The sequence below is a fragment of the Pelophylax lessonae genome, assembly GCF_965119305.1.
Source record: "Pelophylax lessonae genome assembly, chromosome: 2".
NCBI lineage: Eukaryota > Metazoa > Chordata > Amphibia > Anura > Ranidae > Pelophylax > Pelophylax lessonae.
Genome location: NC_138769.1, coordinates 692530412 through 692556224, shown reverse-complemented (window position 1 = coordinate 692556224; position 25813 = coordinate 692530412). Strand labels below are relative to the sequence as shown.

The following is a 25813-nucleotide window of genomic DNA, read 5'->3' as shown; positions in this document are numbered from 1 at the left end:
TAGCGATGGTACAAAACTGAAAAGGACTAGCTGAGAAGCATACACCTCCATCCCCTTGGGGGATACAGTATACCGTGCCATGTAGAGGCCTTGCAGCTTACACATGCATTTGCAAATGCGTGTCAACTAAACCCCTGTTCTTTATTTATATCTGGAGACAGGTCTACTTGGTTGGTGGCAGACTGGAGTGTGAGTACATCAGACTGGGGGCTGGCTGGCTTCTATGCACCTCTTTTAATCCTTTCAACTTTCAGCTTTTCTGATACATGGATGGAGACGCGGGGCATTACCTGCTGGTGTCTCACTTAAAGTCCCACATAGCCTATATTGTTCATCTTCCTGGACTTTGGCACTGTGAGGATGTCTGTTTAGAGGTTAGTCTATCCTAGACCTTGGGACTAGGAACATGGAAAAATGCAGGTATCTCCCCTCTTGGTAGGAATCATTGAAGGTGTTGGCCCGCTGAAAGAAGAGAGTGTAGGGGCCTGAAGAAACAAGCTGCAACTGTCCCTCCACATATAGACATGAGGGAGGTATGGTTAAGTGGTAAGTTATACACAGGAACATTTCCATGGTGTCTTTCCTTGAAAGTGAATATTAAGATACCACCAGAACCTCATCAACCTAGCAGCCCATGGTCTAAATAAGGTCCAGCCATCAGTGAGTGATTAGAAAAATAATCAGAGAATAAGAGACCTTGAGAAAGATCTGGAAGGGACTGAGGCCTAGGTTGATGTTGAGATCCAGTGTACTTTGAGATATCCTGATCTGGGCCTCTCCTTCCTTCCCATATTGCATACCCAGTGCCAGGACAAGGTCAAACAGCACCCAGGGCAAAGAAGCCAAACCGCTCCCCTCTCCTCCTTCATTATGTGTGAGCTTAGGGGATGCTACCCCCAGCAGTTATCCGCTTGTCAAAATGCCTTGTATCAGAATGAGCTTAATGGCACCCCCATCCATACAGTAAACTGCTGCACCCAGGGCAGCGATCCCTCCTGCCCACCCCTTGTCCCAGCCCTGTGCAATAAACGTCTTTCCTACTTTAAAATCGACTAAAGTGACTGGCGCCTATTATATCATCCATCTAGAGAAAAGAACTACATTTATGATGAATATTTCTGGAACTTTACTGTAAATGAATTGATTTTGAGCAATTGTAATGTAACTGTTGGTAAACTGAAGGCCAACATCCCTTTAAAAATGTATCAATCTAGTTACTAGTAGTGCTACAGTTGACTTCTATTGTTATTGCACCTTAGGCTTTGGCATTTTCCTTAAAATGAAAATCCAGCAAAAACTTGTAACTTCTGCAACAAGAACAGAAACAAAAATACATTTTATAGTAAAGTTTGGGGATGATCGAACTTTTGAAAAGTTCGGTTCGACCAGAACACCAGAACTTCCAGAAAGTTCGGCCCACATTTCAGAACCCCATTGAAATCAATGGGACCCGAACTTCGGTAATCAAAAAACACCATTTTGAAGCCCTAAAACCCAATAAATGCCCCTAAAAAGTGCCTAGGGTTCTGGGTCATGCCCCAGGGATCACACAGAAAAAAGTTCTTAAAAATTGTAATTTTTGATAGAGAGCCAATTATTGAAAAAAAAAAAAGAGATTTCTTTGGATTTAGTGTCTGGGGGGTCTAGTGTACCTGTGAAGTTTCAGCTCTGTAGCATGTCCAGAACCAGAAAAAAAAGTTTGTTTGTATTAGACGTAATATAGAACAGGGATATGGCTCCGCTATTTTCACAACTTGCCGGGTTTGCAGCAAGCGTTTTTTTTTGGGCATTTTTCTGGGGTCTTTGGAGGCAGGCAAAACATCTGAACTTGTGTATAGGGGTAAATATACACACATATTTATATGTATATATACACCTACACATATATACGTGTGAAAGTAGCATAAACCTATGCTTGCGCTAATTAAATAATTAACACCCATATGGCTCCGCTCCTATCACACCTATATATGTGTAAGTGTATAAATACATATAAGTATGTGTGTTCTGTATAGGGGTATATATACACACACACTTATATGTATTTATACACTTACACATATATAGGTGTGATAGGAGCGGAGACATATGCCTGTTAATTATTTAATTAGCGCAAGCATAGGGTTCTGCTAGTTTCACACCTATATATGTGTGTGTGTGTATATATATATACCCCTATACAGAAGTTCAGATGTCATGCCTGCCTCTAAAAAACCCCAAAAAATGCCCCCAAAAAAAGCCTGCAATAACACACCTGGGCGTTTCTTTTTTGGCGCAGACATTTTGTTGGGCATTTTTTTGGGGTCTTTGGAGGCAGGCAAAACATCTGAACTTGTGTATAGGGGTATATATACACACACATACGTATATGTATTTATACACTTACACATATATAGGTGTGATAGGAGCGAAGTCCTATGCCTGTTAATTATTTAATTAGCGCAAGCATAGGGTTCTGCTACTTTCACACCTATATATGTGTAGGTGTATATATACATATAAGTATGTGTGTATATATACCCCTATACACAAGTTCAGATGTTTTGCCTGACTCCAAACATGTCCTCAAAAAATCCCTATAAATGCCTGCAGCAAAAAGCAGGCTGACAGGCGAGAAGCCATATCGCTGTTCTATAAGTGACCTAGGAGAAACAATCTTTTCTCTATAGTGGTCACCCTGACATGGAAGGGTTTGGTCACCCTGCCATAGCAGTCAGAGTCAGTTCACCTTACACTACACTACGGTCACCCTGGCACTTAACACTTTCCCTACAGAAACTAGATTTTTGAATATAACTAAAGTAGAAAATAGCACCCTAACTACACTAGATATCCCTTTCCTCACACTAATAAATGCTAAATGACACTTTTGAAGCAGAAGTAACAGAACTGCTTCCACTCTCTTCCATGTCCCTGTATTACAATGCTAGGATTTTGGCGGGGCTATCTTATATCCTGGGCGGCGTATTCACTAATGATTGGCCTATGGACCCCCTAGTCACTCCAATCACATTCCTAGCATTCTCCTGCCCCCTCAATTGGCTTTTACTAATGGTTCTGGTCCAATCATGGGCTTTTAAAGCCCATTTCCTGTCCCATTGCATTTTGGTCGGTTCTGGTTGCCGAATTCCGAACTTTTCAGCAAAAAGTTCGGAATTCGGCCGAACCTCGAACAGCCAATGTTCGGGTCGAACCGATGGTCGACCCGAACCGTTCGATCATCCCTAGTAAAGTAGTGGCGGGTTAGAACACATGAAAACATTTTTGGGTTGATTTACTAAAGGCAAATTTACTGTGCACTTTTCAAGTGCGGTTGAACTCTGGAAGGCATTTTCTCCAGTGCTTAGTAAATGAGGAAAACCTTCACTTTGCAAAAAATACCCAATCACACACGAGGACAAAAAATAGGATTTTTCTACTCGCTGTAAAATCCTTTTCTCTGAGTTCATTGACAGACACAGCTCCATATTCTGTACCATAGGGTTATGCTGCCCTTTGCAGGAGTATTACTAGGCAGACAACACAAAAGCTTGGCTACGCCCCGTGGGCCATCCTCAGCTGGCATAATCCCACTCTCTGCTTAGAGATACTCAGTTTTGTAACAAGCAGTAACAGAAGCATAAAAACTCCTAAGAGGGGTGGGTGCTGTGTCTGTCAATGAACTCAGAAAAAGATTTTACAGTAAGTACAAAAATCCTATTTTCTCTTCCGTTCATTGACAGACCCAGCTCTATATTATGTACCATATGGACATCCCAAAGCAGTGTCAAACATGTGGGCTGGAAATAACAAACCCAAGGCTAAACACAAGCCAATCCAGGTAATAGTAGCTCAACTAGAACAACACGAGCCCAACCTGAAATACACCCTCAAGAGGGAAAAACAGACCCTCTAAATCTCAGCCTGCAAAAAACATTGCAGCCAAAGGAGGCATCCACAGATGCCAAAACATCCATTTTGTAAAACTTGGAAAAAGTTAGCACTGATGACCAGTGGCCACCATGCACACCTGCCTGCGCCACTAATGCCTGATGACAGAAGGCCCAAGAAGCTGTGTGTGCCCGAGTAGAATGTGGCGGGAAGGAGGGAACCCAACCCCTAGGCAAACAAGCCTGGGCCACCGTCTGTTTGACCCATCTGGAAATGGTAGCAGTGGAAGCAGGAAGCCCCTTCTGTGCCCCGTCGGTTATCACAAAGGGCGAGTCTGACCGCCGAAATGACTCAGTGGCTGCCAAATAGGTCCGAATAGCTCAAACAACATCCAGAGTATGCAAGGCAAATTACCTGGGATGTGGGGGCAAGGTGCTTTGGGGTGGGGGGTGCAGAGCTCCCCCTGCCTCAAAGCACCAACACCCCCCATGTTGAGGGCATGTGGCCTGGTGTGGTCCGGGGGGGTGGGGCCGCTCGCTCGTCCCTCCCCTTTCCTGGCCTGCCGGGCTGCATGCTTAGCTAAGGGTCTGGTATAGATTTTGGGAGGGGGGCCCACACCATTTTTTCGGCGTGGGGCTACCCTCAAATTCCATACCAGACCCGAACGGCCTGGTTTGGAACCTGGGGGGACCCCCACGCCGTTTGTTCCCATTTTGGTGTGGAGTTCCCCCTCAAGATTCTCACAGCGCAAGTCGACTTCCATTCAGTAGGCTCCCATGGGGAACCATTGATTTTGAATGGAGGCAGAAAAAAACGCTGCTAAAAGCGACGTGGCAAAATGTGCAATAACGCAAATGGAAAAAGCTACTGAAAGCACGTTTTTACAGCTGCTTTTTTCCGGCGTCAGAACTAGCTTTGCAGCACGTTTTTTCTAACGCCCCGTGTGCATGAGGCCTTAATGTGAGATCTGGGGTCAAACAGACCCCAGATCTCACATCTACACTAAAAAGCAAAAAAAAAAAGAAATTTTTTCATCATGAGAAAAAATGGGTCCTTTAAGGCCTCCAGTTCTCCAAGGCCATAAAGTCGAGTGGGGGCCAGCTTGCCCTCACTCGACTTCCTGCCTAGAAGGGGAGAGGAACGGATTGTTTTCCCTGCTACCAATGGCTCCAGTAAGCTGGAAAAACGACCGGTAAGCGACAGAAGGGGGGGGCACCGCCATAACCCCGCTATTTAATGTAAAAGTACCTACGTAAAACTGTGGCAGGCGGTCCGCAAGCGATTAAACAGGAAGTGATGTTGGCAGGAGAGAAAAGGAGGCAGAAAGTTAGAAAATGTAGCCATGAGTTTGGAGGAACACACAAAGCTGCTGACAGAACACTAATGTAGCAGAACGACCACTGGACCTTCCCACAGACCCCTGATAAAATCCCTTTTCTGCTACATTAATACACATTGATAACATAGTCAAATAACACACTTTCTTGTTAATAACTACACAAACTTCCTTATTTATTGTTTTTGACTGTAAATGAAAATGGAAAATAAAGGAAAATAACATTTTTTATCTTTTTCAAAAATGGCATGGGGCCAAAATCTATACCAGACCCTTATCTGAGCATGCAGCCTGGAAAGTCAGGAAAGGAGAGGGGGAAAGCGAGCAACCCCCTCTCCTTCTTCTGAATCATTGCAGGCCACATGCCCTCACCATGGGGGGTGCATGCCCCGGTCGATAACATCACAAGGGCGCAGAGGCATCCAGGGATGTCATCAGGTGACCCGCCTCTTAGCTGTAAGATGGCAGAAGCCTTTGACGGGGTGCAGACTTTTATTTTTCGGGGTGGAGGCGTTCATCATGATTGACTCAGGATTTACTTTAGGGGACATTGTTTTTGTTTTTTTTTTTAATAAAAGAATTGTCAAAAACTGTCTGTATTTTTTTTTACACGTTTTTTGATGAATGAGTAGGGGTAAAATGCACTCCATGCTAATTCACATGGGGAGCAGGATCTGGGGGCCCCCTTGTCAATGGGGGCTTCCAGATTCTGATAAGCCCCCCCACCCGCAGACCCCCACAACCACCAGAGACCCTTGTCATCATTAACATGGGGAGGAGCCCCCCTATTCCAAAGCAACCCCCATGTTGAGGGCATGTGACCTGGTATGGTTCAGTAGAGGGGGCGCTCGCTCGTCTACCCCCCCCCCCCTTCCTTTCTTGACCTGCCAGGCTGCATGCTCACATAAGGGTCTAGTATAGATTTTGAAGGGGACCCTATTATGTTTTTGTTTTACATTTTGGTGTGGGGTTGCCCTTAAAATCCATACCAGACCCGAGGGGCCTGGTTTGCATAGGGGGAACCCCACACTGTTTTTTTTTTTTTCTGTATTTTCTATTGCCAGCATTCTTTTGTTTACATGTAGCTGTCAGTGGGGAAACTCGCTGACAGCTGATGAGTCATCAGTTGTTAAGATCGGAGCAGCCGACTTCCTGGCCCGCTCCTTAACAACCAGCTATTCTGCACACAGATTTCCGATCGGTCAATAAACTTTTGACCGATTCGAATTTGAATCATTCTAAAAATGTGGAATTCCTTAGAAAATGAATCAACAAAATAAAATTAATTTTAACAAAATTCATTACTATTGTTATTTGGAAATTCTGATACATCTGAATCTCGGAATAACCAAAAATGTGTCCAAATTTAGATTTGGAGTGAAACGAATTGCACGTCTACTGCTTTACAATGATAAATGTAGAGGTGGTATACGTACAGTAACTGGTTAAGAATTGATGCAAATGGAGTGACACCGATGCCTCCAGCGACACAGAGGCTGACCTCATAGTTCAAGGCTTCTTCTGAAGGACTTCCAAAGGGACCATCAATGTAAATTCTGTGGACAGAAAAAAACAAACATATTGTAGCCAGTAAGTGATTTGTTGTATATACAAGATGATAATGAATATTTTTCCACATTTTTTTCCTAATAATGGTTCAAAGTAGTTTGTAAAGTAAAATAAATAGACTGCTATATTAAATGAAAAACATAATCATACCAGATCTCAACAATGATCTTAAATCGTTCAGAAGTTTTGGTAAAATATTGGTAGAATTTTGGTAAAATTTTGGCCATCAGAATTGCTATTATTGTAAATTGTTTCATTTATATTTTAAGGCACCAGAGCTCAGAGACAATAAAGCAATGTGCATGTCTCTGCTTTATGATAGCGATAAGGTCCTTTATACTGTAAAGCATGATGCTGTATGTTTTCATTTGCTTCTGTGATGCTTTTTCTCACATTTAAATTCATTTACATTGTCCTTCAAGGTACTCAAGAAACTTGACAATGAGACCTAATACTGACTAGGGTCATGTGCATATGCAAGTTTGTGTGTATATATATATATATATATATATATATATATATATATATATATATATATATACATACATACATGTAATTGAGCAAAGTGAAGAACTAGAGTCTATTGACACTATTTGGCTGCACAGGAGATCTGTTTTTTTCTCTGTTGCAGTTAAGTGACACTTAAAGGTCTTAAGGTCTTGTCCCTCCCCCAGCCTGTGACTGGACAGTGAAAGGAAAAGAAGCAGACTAGAGAGCTCATCTCTTAGTCACTCTGTTCTCTCCTTCTATCAGCGTGCCCCATGTTAAAACATGAGCACTGAAGCACAACTGACTAGCTCCTTATGCTGCTTCTTCCTTTACGAGTCTGAGCTCTGCTGTACAGAAAGAGGCTGATACCGAGTCCAGTTCATGTTCTTATTTAAAAATATATTTTGGAATACATAGCTGCATTCATTTGGGTCTTTTATATCCATCTGAAGTGTAGCTTTAACACCTTAAGTACAATGACTGTTGGCCAGGAGCACTGTTGTTGTGGGAGGACGTCACTGGACACAGCCAATGACTGATTACTGTACTGGCCCTCTGCCAGTACCATGTGATCACTGTGACCAATCACAGCAGATCACATGACAGTTGTAAACAATGAATGGCTTCCTTTCATGCCATCCATTGTATACAATTGTGTTGCTGGCTGTGATCACATGGTACAGACAAAGTCAATCACAGCTCATCTGTACGATGTGATTAGCTTTGGCCAATCACAGCTAATCACAACAAGACACCGAATAAACCAGTTTTATTCCATAAAGTGGTTACTCATACCAATGAAATTCATTGGTATAAGCAATCATAATGTGTAAAAAGAAAATCCTGATCACTTCCCCAGATCAGTATAGTGTTACTATGGTAACACTGTATTGCTTCAGTTACAGTGTGTTAAAAAAAGAAAATTATAAAAAAAAAGAAAAAATTAATTAAAAAAAATTAGTAAAAATGTTTTTACTTGTTTTTTTTTTTTTTTTTACATACAAACACCAGTCAGTGTCCCTTATAACCACCCCACCAGTTATATGATTACACTGTACTGCACTGGCGACTCGCCATGCCTCTTACTAAATACCTGAGAATATCTACTTTCCAAAAAAGGGTACTTTTCTGGGTACTGTCCTGCCATTTTTGGGCCTCAAGAATTGAGATAGGGTGTCAGTACATCAGGACTGATCAATTTTCATATATATATACATATATATATATATAAACACTGATTTGGGTTATTTTCACCAAATAAATGTAGCAGAAAACAGTTTGACCTACATTTTTGAAGAAAGATTATTGATTTGCAAAATTTTATAAGACAAACAATTAAAAACATGTCATTCTTTCCAAAATTTTTATCATTTATTTAGCAAAAAATAAAAAACCCAGTGGTGATTAAATACCACCAAAGCTCTATTTGTGTGAAAAAATGATAAAAATGTCTTATGGGTACAACGTTGAATGACCGAGGAATTGTCACTTAAAGTATGACATAACTGAACACTGAAAATGGGCCTGGGCAGGAAGGGGGTGAAAGTGCCCAGTATTGAAGTGGGTAACCACTTCCCGACCACCCACCGCCTGTTTATTGCGGCAGGATGGCTCTCCTGCGCAAAATGAGGGCGGCACGCTCCCGCCTCCACTCGGCAGCGGGGAAGCCAATGCACGGGCCAGTCAGCTCCGATTGCCGCCTGACACCCACGATCGTTCCCCGCTGAGGGAGAAGGACGGTCGGCTGTTGTAAACACAGCCAACCGCTCTTCTCCCTGAAATGATCACAGAGCTCATGTGATCCTTCTATATAGGAACACAGGTCTCTATGGTCATTTCAGAAGCCACGCCCCTCCACAGTTAGAATCACTCCCGTAGGCTCAATTTAACCCATTCATCACCCATAGGGTTAACCCCTTCCCTGCCAGTGTCATTATTACAGTAATGTCAGTTAGGGGTCCGATCTGTCCGCCGCAATGTCGCAGTCCTGCAAAAAATCGCAGATCGCCGATATTACTAGTAAAAAAAAAAAAAATGAAAATGACATAAATCTTTCCCGTAGTTAGTAGGCGCGATAACTTTTGCACAAAAAAAAATCAAAATACGCTTATTGCAATTTTTTTTTACCAAAAATATGTAGCAGAAAACAAATTTGCCTAAAATGTTAAAAAATTTTGATTTTTACATTTTTTTTGAGAATGTTATATAGCAGAATGTGAAAAATATTGTTTTTTTTTTTTCAGAATTGTCGCTCTTTTTTTGTTTATAGCGCAAAAAATAAAAATCGCACAGGTGATCAAATACCACCAAAAGAACGCTCTATTTGTGGGAAAAAAGGACATCAATTTTATTTGGGTACAGCTTCCCACGACCGCGCAATTTTCCGTTAAAGTAACGCAGTGCTGAATCGCAAAATAGGGCCAGGTCATTAGGGGGGCAAATCCTTCCGGTCTTAAAGTGGTTAAATACCAGTTTGAAGTGTCATTTGCTTTTAATGGCAATGCATGGATTACAAAATTCTCCACCTCTATTTAGATCCATAAAAAAAAAAAATTAAACTGGAAAATCTGCCAGTAGCACATTATCACTGATAACAGATAATGAGATTATGGGTCTAACCAATTTACTATTAATGTATCTTCTAATATCATGTTGAATTGAATAGAATAATCAGTTTTTTCAGTCAAAGTCTTCCTATCAGAACAAATGATGGGACAAATAGGACTATAATAGGGTTGCTAATCTCTGATCTAGGAAACAGATGAGGATCATATTAGTATATATGCCTTTGGGAGTCAGAGCTTTATATGCAGATTTCACACAGGTGATGCTATTCTGGGTCTTCGCACTAGAGGATGTAAGGAAAGGGAACATTCTGTTACCTGTCAACCAATTAAATTCAAGCTGACATTTTTCTAGGACTGTTGAGTATAAGAACATCATCCCCTATGGATTGGTCCAGACATTCATTTTAGGGATCTATTAAAACGTGGCAGCCAAACCTGTTTCAGGCGTTATGCTGCAAACCCCCTTCATCTGGCTTTGATTCTGCACCAGTGGTTATTTTCTGGATTGTAAAGTTAAAGTTTTTTATTTTTCTTTATTAAAATATCAAACATTAATTACCTGCTCTGTGCAATAGTATTGTATAGAGCAGCCTCAAACCTTCTCTTCTGGGGTTCCCCATTGGCTCATCCTCTGCTCCATTAGCCCCCATAGCAAGCACTTGCAGCAAAGCAGGACTTGCATTACAGCACATCGTTGTACACAGATCTGAACTCAGATATGCATTGTAGAGTGTTACCAGTCCATGTTAAATTAATATGCTGCAATAATATAAAGCATGCTGGAGAGTGAAAAAAATGCACATAAACACGCAATGCTTTGAAATATATATTAAAACTCAGGCCTGCAGATGTAGGCGCAGCCTAAGCGGGAGGCCTACATGACTGGGTTTGACAGTCTAGGCTACAGCAGAATAGGAGTTAATTGTTAAAGAAGGATAAAAGATAGGTCCTACCTTATTGGTGGAGGACGGGGTGGGGCGGGGTGTAGACCTGGTGGTCTCTTGGGGGGTAGGTGGTGCTTCTGGTATCAATTGCAAGGGGACAGCGTAGGGAAAAGATTCTCTCAGGTCATGGTATGGGGTCCACCTAAATGCTGTAGGAATGGACCTTTGGTGCCTAAGTCTTCTGCAGGCAGGTATCCAACGGGCCCTCGGGGTGTGGAGGGCCACCCAGGCATAAGGTTTCATGCTGGGCATCTGGGGCAGAGGTTGAAGGGTTTTTGAAGGCAGGGGATGGTTACGTTCTTTGGAGAACGATGGGTTGGGCTCATCTTTGTGTAGCACAATTCCCAGACGTTTTGCTGGATATAAGTCCGCCTGGGTTACCGCTAGCAACAACAGCACCTTTAAGCATGTTCCCCAAGTGTGAGCACTGAGACAATGACCAGTCCAGTATCTTTGGGTTTTTGTATTTATTTTGTAACTTGGATGGGAGAAGGGATGATTGGGATACTCCTTTGGCTCAACTAAGCACAAATTGCTAGGGACAAATGAAAAATGCCGATGGGCGCTGACTTAACGCTGGCTGGATGGCGGTCAACACCGATTAATGCTGGTTAACGCTAGCCTGCTGCCTGTTAATGCTGAACTGACTTCTGACTGCTTTCCTGGATAAAGTCCTCTTTAAGCTCCCTTAAGCACTCTTGTATACACTTTAAGCTCCCTTAAGCACTTGTATACACTGCTGCACTGCTAAACACTTCACTTTCCAAGCCTTCTCTACTGGTTAGCTGGCTCCCAGATCCCTTTTGACCTTCTGGAGTGGTCCCTTCTCTTAGGCAGACCCCTGGGCAGTTTTGAGTACTCACAATACTGTTTTTCCTGGAAACTTCTGCCCAGCAGCTCCACTCGGTCCACAGCACTCTGGATCCCTCTCTGCAGCCCAGCTCAACCTTCGTCCTCTGGGCCGACCGCCCAGGACACCTTCTCTAGCTCTGACAGGAGGAGAGACAGCCATCCCCCTCCTCCTGGGACTCTGCTTCCCGCCAAAGACGCTCTGTCATGTGCTCCCCTCAGACTTATACCCCATCCCAGGATGCATTGCGGCAGACTCTGCCCACTGAGATAGCTATAAGCCTCAGGACGCTATTGGCCAGGTTTCCTCCACTGCCCAACAAGAGCCCTCATTGGACACAGTGGGGAGACTCCCCAGACTCAACAGATACCCCTGGAAACACATGACAGCCTAGCTGAATGATCAGCCCCACCTGATAAGCAGACAGGGCCAATTAAATGCTTTTTCCTAGCACCTACCTGGGAGGGTGCTACATTTGGTATGGGTGTACCTGCCCTGTTAAGTGTCAGAAGTGAAATGTGATTGATTAGTTTGCTGTGTCAGCTGGAGTATTAACCTCCCTGGCAGTATGATTGTTTCCAATTTTAGGTGCTGAAAGCGGTACAATTATTTTGCTAGTAATTTTTGAAGACGAGCAGCCAAAACCAACTATTTACATATGATTTCTTTTTTTTACTGTGCGTTCTTCTTTATAGCATCTCGGGTATGGTAAAGTTTGAAACACAAAATCATAAATATATTATAATAAATAACTATAAATAAGTTAAAGTATATATATTAGGAAAATGGATAGGGCTGCAACTAACCAAAAGAATGCCAGTTCCCATCAAGAACTCACCGATTTTAAGGACTTTCTATCCATTAACGAATTTAATTTAAAATTTACTGTGCCATGCAGCGATACTAATATTCCATTTCTTGATACTAGAGTCCATCTCTCTGATGATGGAACTATGTACATGTCTCTCTACCGCAAAGACACAGCAGGAAATACGATTTTGCATTATCAAAGTGGCCATCCACGACCACTTGTATGAAATATACCTTATAGTCAGTATTTAAGGATTCGCCGCAATTGTACCAGAGATGAGGATTTCGAGAGGGAAGCACAAGCCCTTAGGGAAAGATTAAAAACACGAGGTTATAGCGGAAACGTTTTGAAAAAAGCTTATCAAAAAGCTAGACTGCAAATAAGGGAAGATCTTATCTTTGCCCCAAAAAAACGTAAAACTCTTCAGACCACTAAATTAGGAGCCGCTGGTAGATTAGGCACCCACCAATGTGGAATGTGTGACCAATGTCCCTGGGTCAGAGAGGGTTCCACCCTTCCCTTACCCAGAGGAGGAGTGTTAAGGCCCAAATTTTGGGCCGATTGCCAAACAGAGGACGTCGTTTACCTAGCCATGTGTAGGTGCGGCGCTTTCTATATTGGGAAGACTAAGAGAAAATTCTGTCAAAGGATCAATGATCACCTGTATTATTTGGAAGTAGGACTGATATATACGCCAATATACAAGCATATTGGACTAAACCATAGTTACGATCCAAATATGATCTTCTTTTCCATCTTAGAGGTGATACCTAAAAACCCACGAGATACAGATAAACATATTTAACGAAAAGAGGCAAAATGGATTTTTGACCAACAAGCTACTATGTGGCCTGGCCTTAACACGGCTGTGTCGTACAAACCATTTCTTTAAACCGTTTTCATCATACACACCCTTCATCCTTGTCTGGTTTTTCCGTATAACCACCCCTTCCCCTTTTTATTTTTTTTCGTCCATATTTGTTTTATGTTGTTTTATTTTTGTTTTGTTTTGATAATATTGTGTGTTTTTGTATATGTTGCTGCTATTCACAATTGCCTATTTTACATTTGTAGAGGTACAAATGTATACTATATAATAAATAATAACTGCTATTATGTATGTAAACTATTTGTATTGTCCTTATTGTATTATATTGATGACTCTATTAGGACCTGTTTATTGATTGATATCCGTGATGTTTTCAATGTTGGCCCTTCGATCTGTTGCAGTTTACTCTCCAATTGTTGTGGATTCAGGCGCAAAACAGGAGTCGGGACCTTTTTTGTCCCTAGTTTCCTCCCATCCTTTATTGGGATTGTGCGCTATCCAGCCGCAGCGGTGGTTTCTTCTACTTCCGCTGCGGCCCCGCGGACATGTGCAGTGTGTTGCGCCCGCGCCGGAAGTGACGCGGGATGCCTGATGGCGTCCCACTTCCGGTGGGACCATTCCCATTTATACGCCACGAGGCAAGGACGCCAACAATAGCGGCTATTTTGCCGTGAAAGTTCGCGTCCTAGCCCATGCTGCCTCTTTATATCATACAGGTAAGGCCACTTTTGGACCCGTACTGGAATTATATTGTTTACCATTTCCCTTCCTTGTATATTCTATGGGGGTTTTTATGCAGCCATACAGGTGGGACCCTTATGTCTATAGGGGGGTCTTTATATACATTTTCCTTTCTGGGACTCTCTGTGGACTCTTTGGCATTATCCCTACCCTAGCCAGTTTTATATATGCCCTTTATATCTTCGATATACTGTGGTACTAGCCCTTATTGCTATTAACACACCCCTAGCTATGATGCCTTGAATCTGGCACATATTGTGCTATGTTTGAAGACTTTGTCTATTTACCAATTAGTATTTTTGCTATATTTCTATCATATAATTGGTCTTTATACAGCTTAGGGCCACGGGCTATATACTTTTTACCGTTTTTTTCTTTATTTATAATTTCTTCTTAGATTTTGCTTTTTCTTTACTATTATATATTTTGTCCCTTTTCAGAGATAACGGGCATTGCTGTTTACTACCCCAAATTACATGGGACGTTTACTACCAATATACCCCGCTGGATACACCCTCTCTGTTGGCTACCACAACCCCTATTTGGTTATTATATGGGCTTGGTCCGGTCCACAATGCCGTTTTGGCATTTTTGACCCTTCATAGGGTCAAGGTTTGGAGAGTTATCTGCCTCAGACGATATGGCTAGCTTGATATCGCAGATGTCAAAGTCGATTGTTTCTTGCTGAGAGGTGAGCATGGAAATACCATGGAGTGTTTATGTTTTGTATGATACTAAACATGTACACTCTAGATCTATCTAGGTGAATACTATGAAAACAATTGTTCTCCATATTTGCTCATATATATTTTCTTTATTTGTTATAAAGGACATCAATCAACCATAATTGTTCCTGATGAAGCCACCTTTCACCTTATTGGCGTAACGCATCAAACCTAATGAATTATGATGATTGTCCCTTTGCTATTCCTTTGATGTACTGTCTCAGATACAATGTATTGTACATATGCACCTTTCATGTGTTTATTCATTTAAATAAAGTTTTTTGAATGTTTTACGTTCTATGTGTGCTCCCTGACTGCCAGACCTTATCCATTAAAGTCCTATGGTATCTAATCCACTGTAATTCCTTGGTCCTATATTACCCTTACAGTGTGATTTTTACATATTAAAGTATATATACATATATATATATATATATATATATATATATATATATATATACACATATATTTTATACACACATATATATATATATATATATATATATATATATATATATATATATATATATATATATATATTACACTAAAACTGCAGGAAAGGGCACTGGGGGGTAAACTAATGTCAATTTATTTTATTTAGTAATGTAATTCAATAGGATTACAATATATCAGTGTGTTTGTGTGTTTTACTTTTCAAATTTGCCGCCGGTTCCACCCCCTGCGAGCGTCACATCACAGCATCGGGCGGAAGATCCAGCCACCGTATGCTGCAGGGACACATCGTGGGATTCCGGGGACAAGGTAAGTACCCTCTACCAGGATCCAGCGATGCTCCCTGACGGTACCCCGAGTGTGGCTCGGGGTTACCGCTAATTGCACTGAAATCCAACCTGAGCCACACTCGGGAATACCGCCAAGGAGGTTAATAAACAATTGTCCCCAAGCTGGTGTAGCTGTAGTTGCGGCTGGGGGCCGTGGAGATGCGAGTGGGTGCCAAATACAGCCAGTTGATCATTCAAGGGGTGCCTTCAAAATCCTAAGACCTAGTGAAAGAGCAGGTAGTTACATCAGGCAGGTTTTGTTATGTTTTCCAATTAATAGAGAATGTAATTTTATGTAACAAAGATATTTTTTTGTTAACTACGGTTGTTTAATATCGTCATTGAAAATATTTTCTTTATAGTTTTCGTCAGCTGCATGTTTTTAGTGATAAACTATACGAAAATAAAATTGGAATTAAGTAAATTGATGAAAATCAATTTTCATTTAGTTGACTAAAATCTCCAGTACATTTAGTCTACTACAATATAATGGGTTTAGCTAAATTGTAATGCAGTATTTAAGCATTTCTCTAGAATTTCCAAACTCATTATATACTCCTGGATTAAAAATCTAATAACATGATATTATTTATGGTTTTAAGGTTTGAATATGCACTGCAGACACAGATTTAACCGTTGTGATATATAACATCTTTATAAATAAATCCAAGTTTCATAAATAAATAAAAAATTGTTTTTTGACAAACATAAGTATACTTTAAAATATAAAAATGCCAGGCTGCAAGTGGTGATGGGGAAGTAAATGGGAGTGAGAGAATGCACAGGGCAGGGTGCATTATACTTTGGGGATGGGGAGGTGACCTGCAAGTGGTGATGGGGAAGTAAATGGGAGTGAGGCAGTGCACAGAGCAGGGTGCATTATACTTTGGGGATGGGGAGGTGACCTGCAAGTGGGAATGGGGAATTAAATGGGAGTGAGGGAATGCACAGAGCAGGGTGCATTATACTTTGGGGATGGGGAGGTGACCTGCAAGTGGGGATGGGGAAGTAAATGGGAGTGAGGGAGTGCACAGGGCAGGGTGTATTATACTTTGGGGATGGGGAGGTGACCTGCAAGTGGGGATGGGGAAGTAAATGGGAGTGAGGGAATGCACAGAGCAGGGTGCATTATACTTTGGGGATGGGGAGGTGACCTGCAAGTGGGGATGGGGAAGTAAATGGGAGTGAGGGAGTGCACAAGGCAGGGTGCATTATACTTCCGGGATTGGAAGGTGACCTGCAAGTGGGGATGGGGAAGTAAATGGGAGTGAGGGAGTGCACAGGGCAGGGTGCATTATACTTTGAGAAAGGGGAGGTGACCTGCAAGTGGGGATGGGGAAGTAAATTGGAGTGAGGAAGTGCACAGGGCAGGGTGTATTATATTTTGGGGATGGGAAGGTGACCTGCAAGTGGGGATGTGGAAGTAAATGGGAGTGAGGGAGTGCACAGGGCAGGGTGCATTATACTTTGGGGATGGGGAGGTGACCTGCAAGTGGGGATGGGGAAGTAAATGGGAGAGAAGGAATGCACAGGGAAGGGTGCATTATACTTTGGGGATAGGGAGGTGAACTGCAAGTGGGGATGGGGAAAAAACTGGGAGTGAGGGAGTGCACAGGGCAGGGTGCATTATAATGTGGGGTAGGGGAGGTAACTTGCAAGTGGGGATGGAGAAGTAAATGGGAGTGCACAGGGCAGGGTGCATTATAATTTGGGGATGGGGAGGTGACCTGCAGGTGGGGATGGGGAAGTAAACTGGAGTGAGGGAATGCACATGCAGGGTGCATTATGCTTTAGGGATGGGGAGGTGACCTGCAAGGGGGGATGGGAAAGTAAATGGGAGTGAGGAGGTTGCACAAGGGCAGGGTGCATTACCCTTTAGGGATGGGGAGGTGACCTTCAAGTGGGGATGGGGAAGTAAATGGGAGGGAGGGAGTGCCCAGAGAAAAGACCTGGACGGTCTGGGGAGGCTGTTATTTACACAGTGCTAAGCACTGCTACCTTGCCGGGAGGGAAACACTCACCACATCACATTCAGACAGACACAAATCCAATTGAGGAGTTCCTCTTCTGTGGTTTTCAGAGCATTTTGCCAGAACTCCCAGGCAGCAGGCAGACAGAACGAGCTTGCATCTTTAAGCCTATACAGCATGCCATATCCTATAAAGGGGGCTGGAGTTTTAACAGACAGGCGGAACTCCAAGGAAAGCAGAAGTTCAGGTGGGAACTGGAGATTTTAGTTGAATAAAATGTACAGGAGATTTTAGTCGACTAAAATACAACAAAACTAAAACAATTCAGATGACTAAAATATGACTAAAACTACAATGGAATTTTAGTCAAAAGACTGACTAAAACTAAATTGAAATTTGACATCATAATTAATAGTAACGTGCAGCAGTAACTGATCCAGGACATGCAGCAAAAACAAATTCTGAAAATGCAGCAGTAATGGATCCTGACCATGCAGCAGTAACTGACCTCAAACATGCAGCAGTAACTGTTCCAGCAGTAACTGACCAGTAAAATGCAGCAATAACTCTTTAGAATACACAGCATTAACTGACCTGGAATGTGGAACAGTAACTAACCCCGAACATGCAGCAGTAACTGACCTGAAGCATGCAGCAATAACTGACCTGAAATATACAGCAATGAAATGCTGGGGCACCTTACATTTCAACCCCAGAACATGCAACTTAAAAAAAAAAGAAGTCAGCACTACCAGCGACTAGCAGGCTCCTTTTAAACTAACAGTTTACGTATTGCATATCTGTATAACTTAGCATCTCACAGCAAATTGATTTTGGAACCAGCAGCAGGAGAATCATAGAAAATGGGATTGAAGGCAGAGTTCCCTTTTAATACTGCTACTTGTATTTACAAAGAGGCTGCAGTGTCAGTAGACTTGTGAAAAGAAAAAAAAAAAAACTCAATAGTACATTGATTAGCATGTGAGAAATAAACAAAATGTGGGATGTGAATATAGAATGTCAGTTTCCTTGACAAGTAGCAATTCCGTCTGTGCCTTCATAGGGGATGACACAAATTTCAATAAGAACATTTTCGCAGAGACGGCAATCTGAGGCCTGACAAAGAATATGCTAAATGCACTTTTAAAAAGGCGATATGATGAGCATTTCATGTGTCACTCCTACGACAGGGAGAAGAAATGGAGTCCTAGAGAGCTGTCTTCATTTTTCTTCGAGATAATATAAAAACAGATTTTAGAAGCTGCACCATGTTCATAGGAGTACAGTAACCATACCAACCTAAATCTGCTATGTGCTGCAGTCTGTGTCAACATTAGGGACAGCTATTCTCACTTCCTGTTTTAATGAAAATGTGTCACGGCGACAGGAAGTTAGGGTAAATCTCTCTAATAACAGCAGCAAAAAAACTATGGGGTAGGGTAAGGTTAGATCTTCCGCTATTTTAGTGCCATCTATGTCTCATCTGAGATTTCCCAACACTTCCTGTTCCAGTGACCAATGGCTCAGTGAGATCTTTTTTAAATTACAACTCAAAAAAATAAAAAAAATACAAAAGATACCTTCCAATAGGGTCACCCCACTGTGCAAGGGTTAAATGCTTATTAAAGCGGAGTTCCGGCCCCCCCACCCAAAAAAAAAAAATTAAAAGTCAGGAGCTACACATACTGTAGCTGCTGACTTTTAATACTAGGACACTTACCTGTCCTGGAGTCCAGTGATGTCCGCACCGCAGCTGATGTTTCCATCAGCTGTCGGGTGCTGCCGCCGCCATTGCTGGTCGGGGAACCTGGCAGTGAAGCCTTGCAGCTTCGCGGGCGGGTCCCTACTGCGCATGTGCAAAGTGCCCTGCGCATTTGGATTGGCTCGGTTGCAGGGGAAGGAGGGGGCCAAACTTCTGAAGGACGGAGCCGTGGCGCCATCTCCCAGAAGTGGGGAAGGGTACCTGTCAAAAACAGATACCCGTTCCCCCTCCCCCCTGAAAGGTGCCAAATGTGGCACTGGAGGGGGGGAGGAAGCAAATGAGAGGAAGTTCCAGGGGTGGCAGGAGAGGCTGTATCACCCTTTTCTGTGCTCCAGCAGTGTCCCTCTAGCAGTGTTATGAGTCCCTCTTCTCTAAGCTGCTCTCAGCTGCTGTCACATGCTTGTCCCCACCACTTACAATACAGGGTTAAAAGCCCTGCATTCTATGTGATGACACTACGGGGCCACCCACAGATTTGAGCTTCAGGGAGAAGAGGGCAGTGCCACAGTCGGCCGAGCAGGGAGTCCATTAAGTAATTCAGCCTCCTCCTTCACTCCCCAGACTTAAAAAGGGGGTGGGGGATATGGGGGGAGCAGGTGCACTGAAAAGGTATTTTTTGTTGTGCCCAGAGTTCAGCTTTAATGGCTCATTTACTGCTTAGTAATAATACTGTATGTAGAGAATGGTCTGGCCACAGGACCACTTACCCAAATCCTTCCTCTAACTAAAGCCCACATTTGGACAAAAATGTGTCTTTATTATTAAAATATACCTCCAACAGGTATGAAAAATAAAAAAAAAAATGTTTAGGCTGAGATACCCACCTTCAACCTAAAGCTGTCCCACACAGTACTTATTTTTAACCACAAGATGTCCTCAGTTTTCCAGGTTGAACAAAAACCCTGCATCACTCAGCCCACCAGGTTTAGGAGATACTTTCAGACCCAGGCATCATGTCACCATGGCACAATTACAGTATAATGATGCAGAGAGTGATGTCATCATGTCAGCTCTGCTCTCTGCACCATCCAAGGACTGCCCATTTTTAGGAGACCATTGCAAGAAGAAGGCCCAGACACACATGACCATTCTATAGACTTTGAAAAAAGTCAGATAATTACTGTGACAGGAGTCACTTTGGGCATGGGGCTTGTGGACCCCAGATTCCTTTAAAGAGGTTGGGAGGCACCATGTCCAGCCTTGTGTGGCTTTCTTGTGTTTAAGTCACCCTGCATCTTTTATGGATGCAGGGTGACCGGGAGGGTGGTTTACAGTGAGAATATGGTTTGGACTACTTCAAATGGGACAGTATATGCATTACCAATATCTCTCAGGAAATATGGAGATCTATCCTATTCCTATACACTGTAAGGCACAGGAAGTACAACTCCTAATATGGTCATTCCAGGAAGTTCAATGTGGAGACTGACTGTCTAACAATGTTGCTTTTGTCTGAGTTGGCTTTCCATTCACCTATTATCAAGTGTGCTAATGAACTCACCTGTTGTCTGCTAAGGGATGTATTGACACTCAGAGTAATGTGTATTGGGGGCTCGTTATGGAACCATTGTGTGATGTTGGGGGCTGGATTTGGGTCATTATCCTGTGATGACTGCATTACTTCTAACGTGTTTATAAAGCGTGTACTTTTTTTTAATAAACAGTCTGATTCCTGCTTAAACCTCACTACAGAGCCCTGTCTCGAACTTGGGGGGGAATTATTGATATGGGCTTCATGTATGGCGGATTGGAGTAGTCGATAGCTGTCCTGGTGTTCGGGAGCGGATTATCCTAGACGACTGTAACCCCTTTCATACTTGGGGTGTTGTTACAATTGGTGGCAAGCGGCGGGATGATTTCCACAGCCCAGAAGGAAAGCTACAAGAGGACACAAGCCATGGAAGCGGAATTCGAAAGGAGGTTGCGAGAGATACCAGTAGATAGCAGGGAACCAGGGTCAAAGCAGGTCCTACTACGTTTGGGTAATTCAATTCGCTGGGAACTCTGGAAAGAAGCGCTTGCCCATGAGCAGCGACGCCAGGGAAAAATACTCCCCTCCTACCAGGAAAGTGCGAATGGCGTTTTTGGGGAGACAACTGCATGAGGAATGGAAAGCCGAAATAAGCAGGCTGGTCCAGGCGGAGATACGGTTGGATGAGGACTACAGAGCACTCCATTGGTATATAACCCAAGTGTGCCCATGGAAAGCGGACAACAGCCGAACGGAAGGCTTTGGCTACGACAGCCTGGGGCTGTTATTAGAGAGGCTGTCCAAGGACCCTGACTTTGGGAGCGATTCGGGGTGGCGTTTGGAGGAAATAGCGGATTAGAGAGAAGAGATGATGGATGTCATGGATATAGACTGGGCACTGGAAGATTTGGAGTTTCTAGCCAATCAGGAATGGGAGCTGGAGATCGCCTACAGACGGCTGCTTGACTCTGTTCAGCGCCAGGGCTGGGCTCCCCTTGCCTGGGAAAATCCAGAAGTACCAGCTGACAGTCTGGAAATCCTGGCTGAAGATTCGACAATGTGCCACAGTAATAGTGTACTTTGCTCACCTGCAACTCCAGCTTTAAATACGGAGGTTTTATGGCAGATGCAGCAAGTGTTGACTCGCCTGGCTGAACCTGCTTTTGCACAGGATGAGATTGGATGGAGGAATGCGTCTGTCCAGCAGCAGGATAAAGGTATGGGAGAAGAGGAAGCCATGTTCATGCCCCAACCATGGATTACAAATTTAATGGACTTTCAATCGGAGGATGATTTGGATTATAAATCACCTGCAAAAGTGTTTGCACTGGGCCCAAGTGCCACCAGTCTGTGTCCTGGACTTTCAGCAATTCCAGAGACTGGAGATTTATTAGACTTTTCTGCTGAGGAGGGACCTCCCAGTGAGCCTACAGCAGATGAGCAACCATCCAGGCATAGCGCTGCTGACCTCTGGAGGCAACAATTGGTGACCTAGGAAGGTGTGTGCCAGGCCACTGGCATTGCAGTTTACTTGCCAGCAGAACCACTGACATCAGGGCCTTATATCACTGAGCTCTTGTTATATTCTCCGTGTTGTGAGAGACACAGGACTCTGGTCTGGAACAACGGTTGTTTATTAAGGACTCACTGTACACTACAACATGCATTACAAGACAGCTCTGTATATCCATGCATCCCTTACATGTCTCTAAGATGGCCACTCTGCCCCTTGACCCTTGTCATCACTCCTGGGTGGAGCCAGCCTTAAAGTGACAGTACATGTGAAACCCTTCAGGTATAAGAGCTCTGTCCAACACCAAGAGCAGCATCTGTAGAGTTACAAGAAACTTCTACAGCAGAAGCGCTGACAACGGGACAGAGGGTCCAAGACCTCTACCCTACACCTGTGGTAGTTCTGGAGGCCCAGGGTGAAAAGGTGGCGGTCCCTTCCCAGCAGCAGAGTGTGTCCCAGAATGATGACACCAACCCAGCAGAAGGGCTGGCAACAGAGCAGAGTGCTGCTGGCCTCTGCCCTCAACTTACAAAGGATGGATTTCCTGAGAAGGTGGATGAGACTACAATCTCCACCTGTATACCCCAGGGATGCTGGGCAGTCGGCCCAGATCCCCAACAGCATGAGGAAGTGAGCCCAGCCACCCTGTTCTCTCTCCAGCAGCTGAAAGGAATCCTGGGAGAAGGGCCAGTTCATGCTTCTTCCCCACAGAGGAGATGTTCTACAAGAGAGGCAGAGGTTGGCTGGGTGAGTGACGTTCTGTCCCGGACAATTTGTTTGGAGTACTTTGTGGGTGCAGACATTGGAGGACTGGAACTACGAACTAACTTCGAAGTTAACCCGTTTGGGGGTCTCTCTGTTAGTCTCCTGCCGAAAGGGGAGAAATGTGACAGGAGTCACTTTGGGCATGGGGGTTGTGGACCCCAGATTCCTTTAAAGAGGTTGGGAGGCACCATGTCCAGCCTTGTGTGGCTTTCTTATGTTTAAGTCACCCTGCATCTTTTATGGATGCAGGGTGATCGGGAGGGTGGTGTACAGTGAGAATATGGTTTGGACTACTTCAAATGGGACAGTATATGCATTACCAATATCTCTCAGGAAATATGGAGATCTATCTTATTTCTATACACTGTAAGGCACAGGAAGTACAACTCCTAATATGGTCATTCCAGGAAGTTCAATGTGAAGACTGACTGTCTAACAATGTTGCTTTTGTCTGAGGTGGCTTTCCATTCACCTATTATCAAGTGTGCTAATGAACTCACCTGTTGTCTGCTAAGGGATGTACAGTATTGACACTCAGAGTAATGTGTATTGGGGGCTCGTTATGGAACCATTGTGTGATGTTGGGGGCTGACTTTGGGTCATTATCCTGTGATGACTGCATTACTTCTAACGTGTATATAAAGTGTGTACTTTTTTTTAATAAACAGTCTGATTCCTGCTTAAACCTCACTACAGAGCCGTGTCTCGTACTTGGGGGGGAATTATTGATATGGGCTTCATGTATGGCAGATTGGAGTGGTCGATAGCTGTCCTGGTGTTCGGGAGTGGATTATCCTAAACGACTGTAACCCCTTTCATACTTGGGGTGTCGTTACAATTACCTTATCAAAACTAAAATGTATCTGCACTGAGTCCTACATTCTTACAGATCTGAAATCACCAACATGATGGCCCCAAAGACAATAGTATTTACAAATTCTGTCATAGGCCATGCAACGTTCACAGTGCCTTTGTAACTCCAACTCCAATTTACTTTATGTTAAGGTGACCAGATTTTTTTTAATGAAATCCGGGGACATATATATATAATTTTTTATTTGCAAATGGCACAGAACTGCATAATACACAGAGCGCTGGGTACAGGATTACATAATACACAGAGTGCTGGGAACAGGACTACATAATACACAGAGCGCTGGATACAGGACTGCATAATACACAGAGCACTGGGCACAGGACTGCATAATACACAGCGCGCTGGGCACAGGACTACATAATACACAGAGCGCTGGGCACAGGACTGCATAATACACAGAGCCCTGGGCACTGGACTACATAATACACAGAGCACTGGGCACAGGACTACATAATACACAGAGTGCTGGGCACAGGAGTACATAATATGCAGGAGGGTGTTAGGCATAGAGTACAGGGTTCAGAGGTTTGCTATGCACAGAGGACACTTCTGCCCCCACATCCATAGCTCACTTCTGCACCATTTTCTCACAGATTATCCCTAGTGCAGCCACCTCTTAACCCTTCCCCCCACAACAGCTAAACTCTCCATCTCTCCATGCAGCTGCATCAGCTCTGACCCCTGCTCCCCCACTGCCCTCACCTGTGTACAAACAGACCCCCAACCCCCCATATACTCATCTCCCGTTCTCAGCCCTCCACACAGTAATTTATTGGCTCTGCCTCTCCTCCACTGAACAGCAGCAGGAGCAGCAGTGAGATCATCCAGCAGGGGGCGTCTGCATCTGAGCCACTAGGCTGTTTCTTAGCCAGCATGGGATGCCCTCTCTACATTAATCCGGTGTTTCGTGAAAAAAACCATACCCGTGAGAAAACCATACCCTCGTCACTTCCGGTGCACCTACGGAGGGTATGGATTTCTCACAGAAGTGTGTGCAATGTTATACTTGCCGCAATTACATTAAAACAGCTCCTCTGCAACATCAGTCATCTCCGCTCCTATCCCTGTCACTTCCCTGATCTCAGCTAATAAATATAAATGCGGATCACGGAGCCGAGATCGCCGTCACTTACATTTCATACACCTGCCACCGCTTTTATATTTATTAGCCAAGATCAGGGAAGTGTCAGGGATAGGAGAGGAGATGCCCCATGTTGCAGCCGAACTGTTTTAATGTAACCGCCACAAGTAGAACATTACACACAGTGCCGTGATAATTTCTTTCCTTCCGAACATGCGTACTTGTGAACTTCTCTGCTGTGCAATGACTTATCCGGGGCTCTGAGCATGCGCACTGCTACGCTGCTCAGCTGTTTCAGACAGGAAGTGATGAGGGTATGGAATTCTAACGAGGTATGGTTTTCTAACGTTACACCGGCTCTGAATCCGTGAACAAAACCGGGGACAGACTTGGACCGAGGACAGTGTCCTCAATTCGGGGATTGTCCCCAGAAACCGGGGACGTCTGGTCATCCTACTTTATGGAAGCACCAAGTTTGCACATACATAACAATAGCTTACTGGCTGAAAGCAAAGCTCATCTGGAGGTTACTCCAATCTCAAAGAATAGTACTGTTAGGTTGCCTGTGGAGGATTTATATAAAGCAAGTAATGTTCCTGATTTAGAGCATTACTTGTTATTTTTGGGATGTTCTTCAGTGCCAGGGGGCAACAGGCACCCATAGGCACAGAGAGAATATTGCACAGAGAGAATTTCCAACCATCCTTGAAGAGGAAAGTACTGCACCTCCAACAATTTTTGTCCAAATTATACAAAACAGGCCATAGTGCATGGTGTCATGCAAGGATGTGCAGCTATCATCCTAAAAGTTGTTCTCTAGGAGATACCTGCTCTATGGTCAACCTTTCCCTCAGGACCAAA

General features: G+C 43.6%; 1 protein-coding gene across 3 annotated transcripts in view; it reads right to left on the bottom strand.

Moving 5' to 3' along the window:
- Window positions 1-25813, bottom strand: part of NOX4 (NADPH oxidase 4) — a 428396-nt gene that overhangs the window by 52499 nt on the left and 350084 nt on the right. For all 3 annotated transcript variants that reach the window (XM_082244521.1, XM_082244522.1, XM_082244523.1), the window contains one exon: window positions 6643-6762. In XM_082244521.1, the coding sequence (XP_082100647.1) occupies window positions 6643-6762 (120 nt within the window). The remainder of the gene's footprint in view (window positions 1-6642; window positions 6763-25813) is intronic.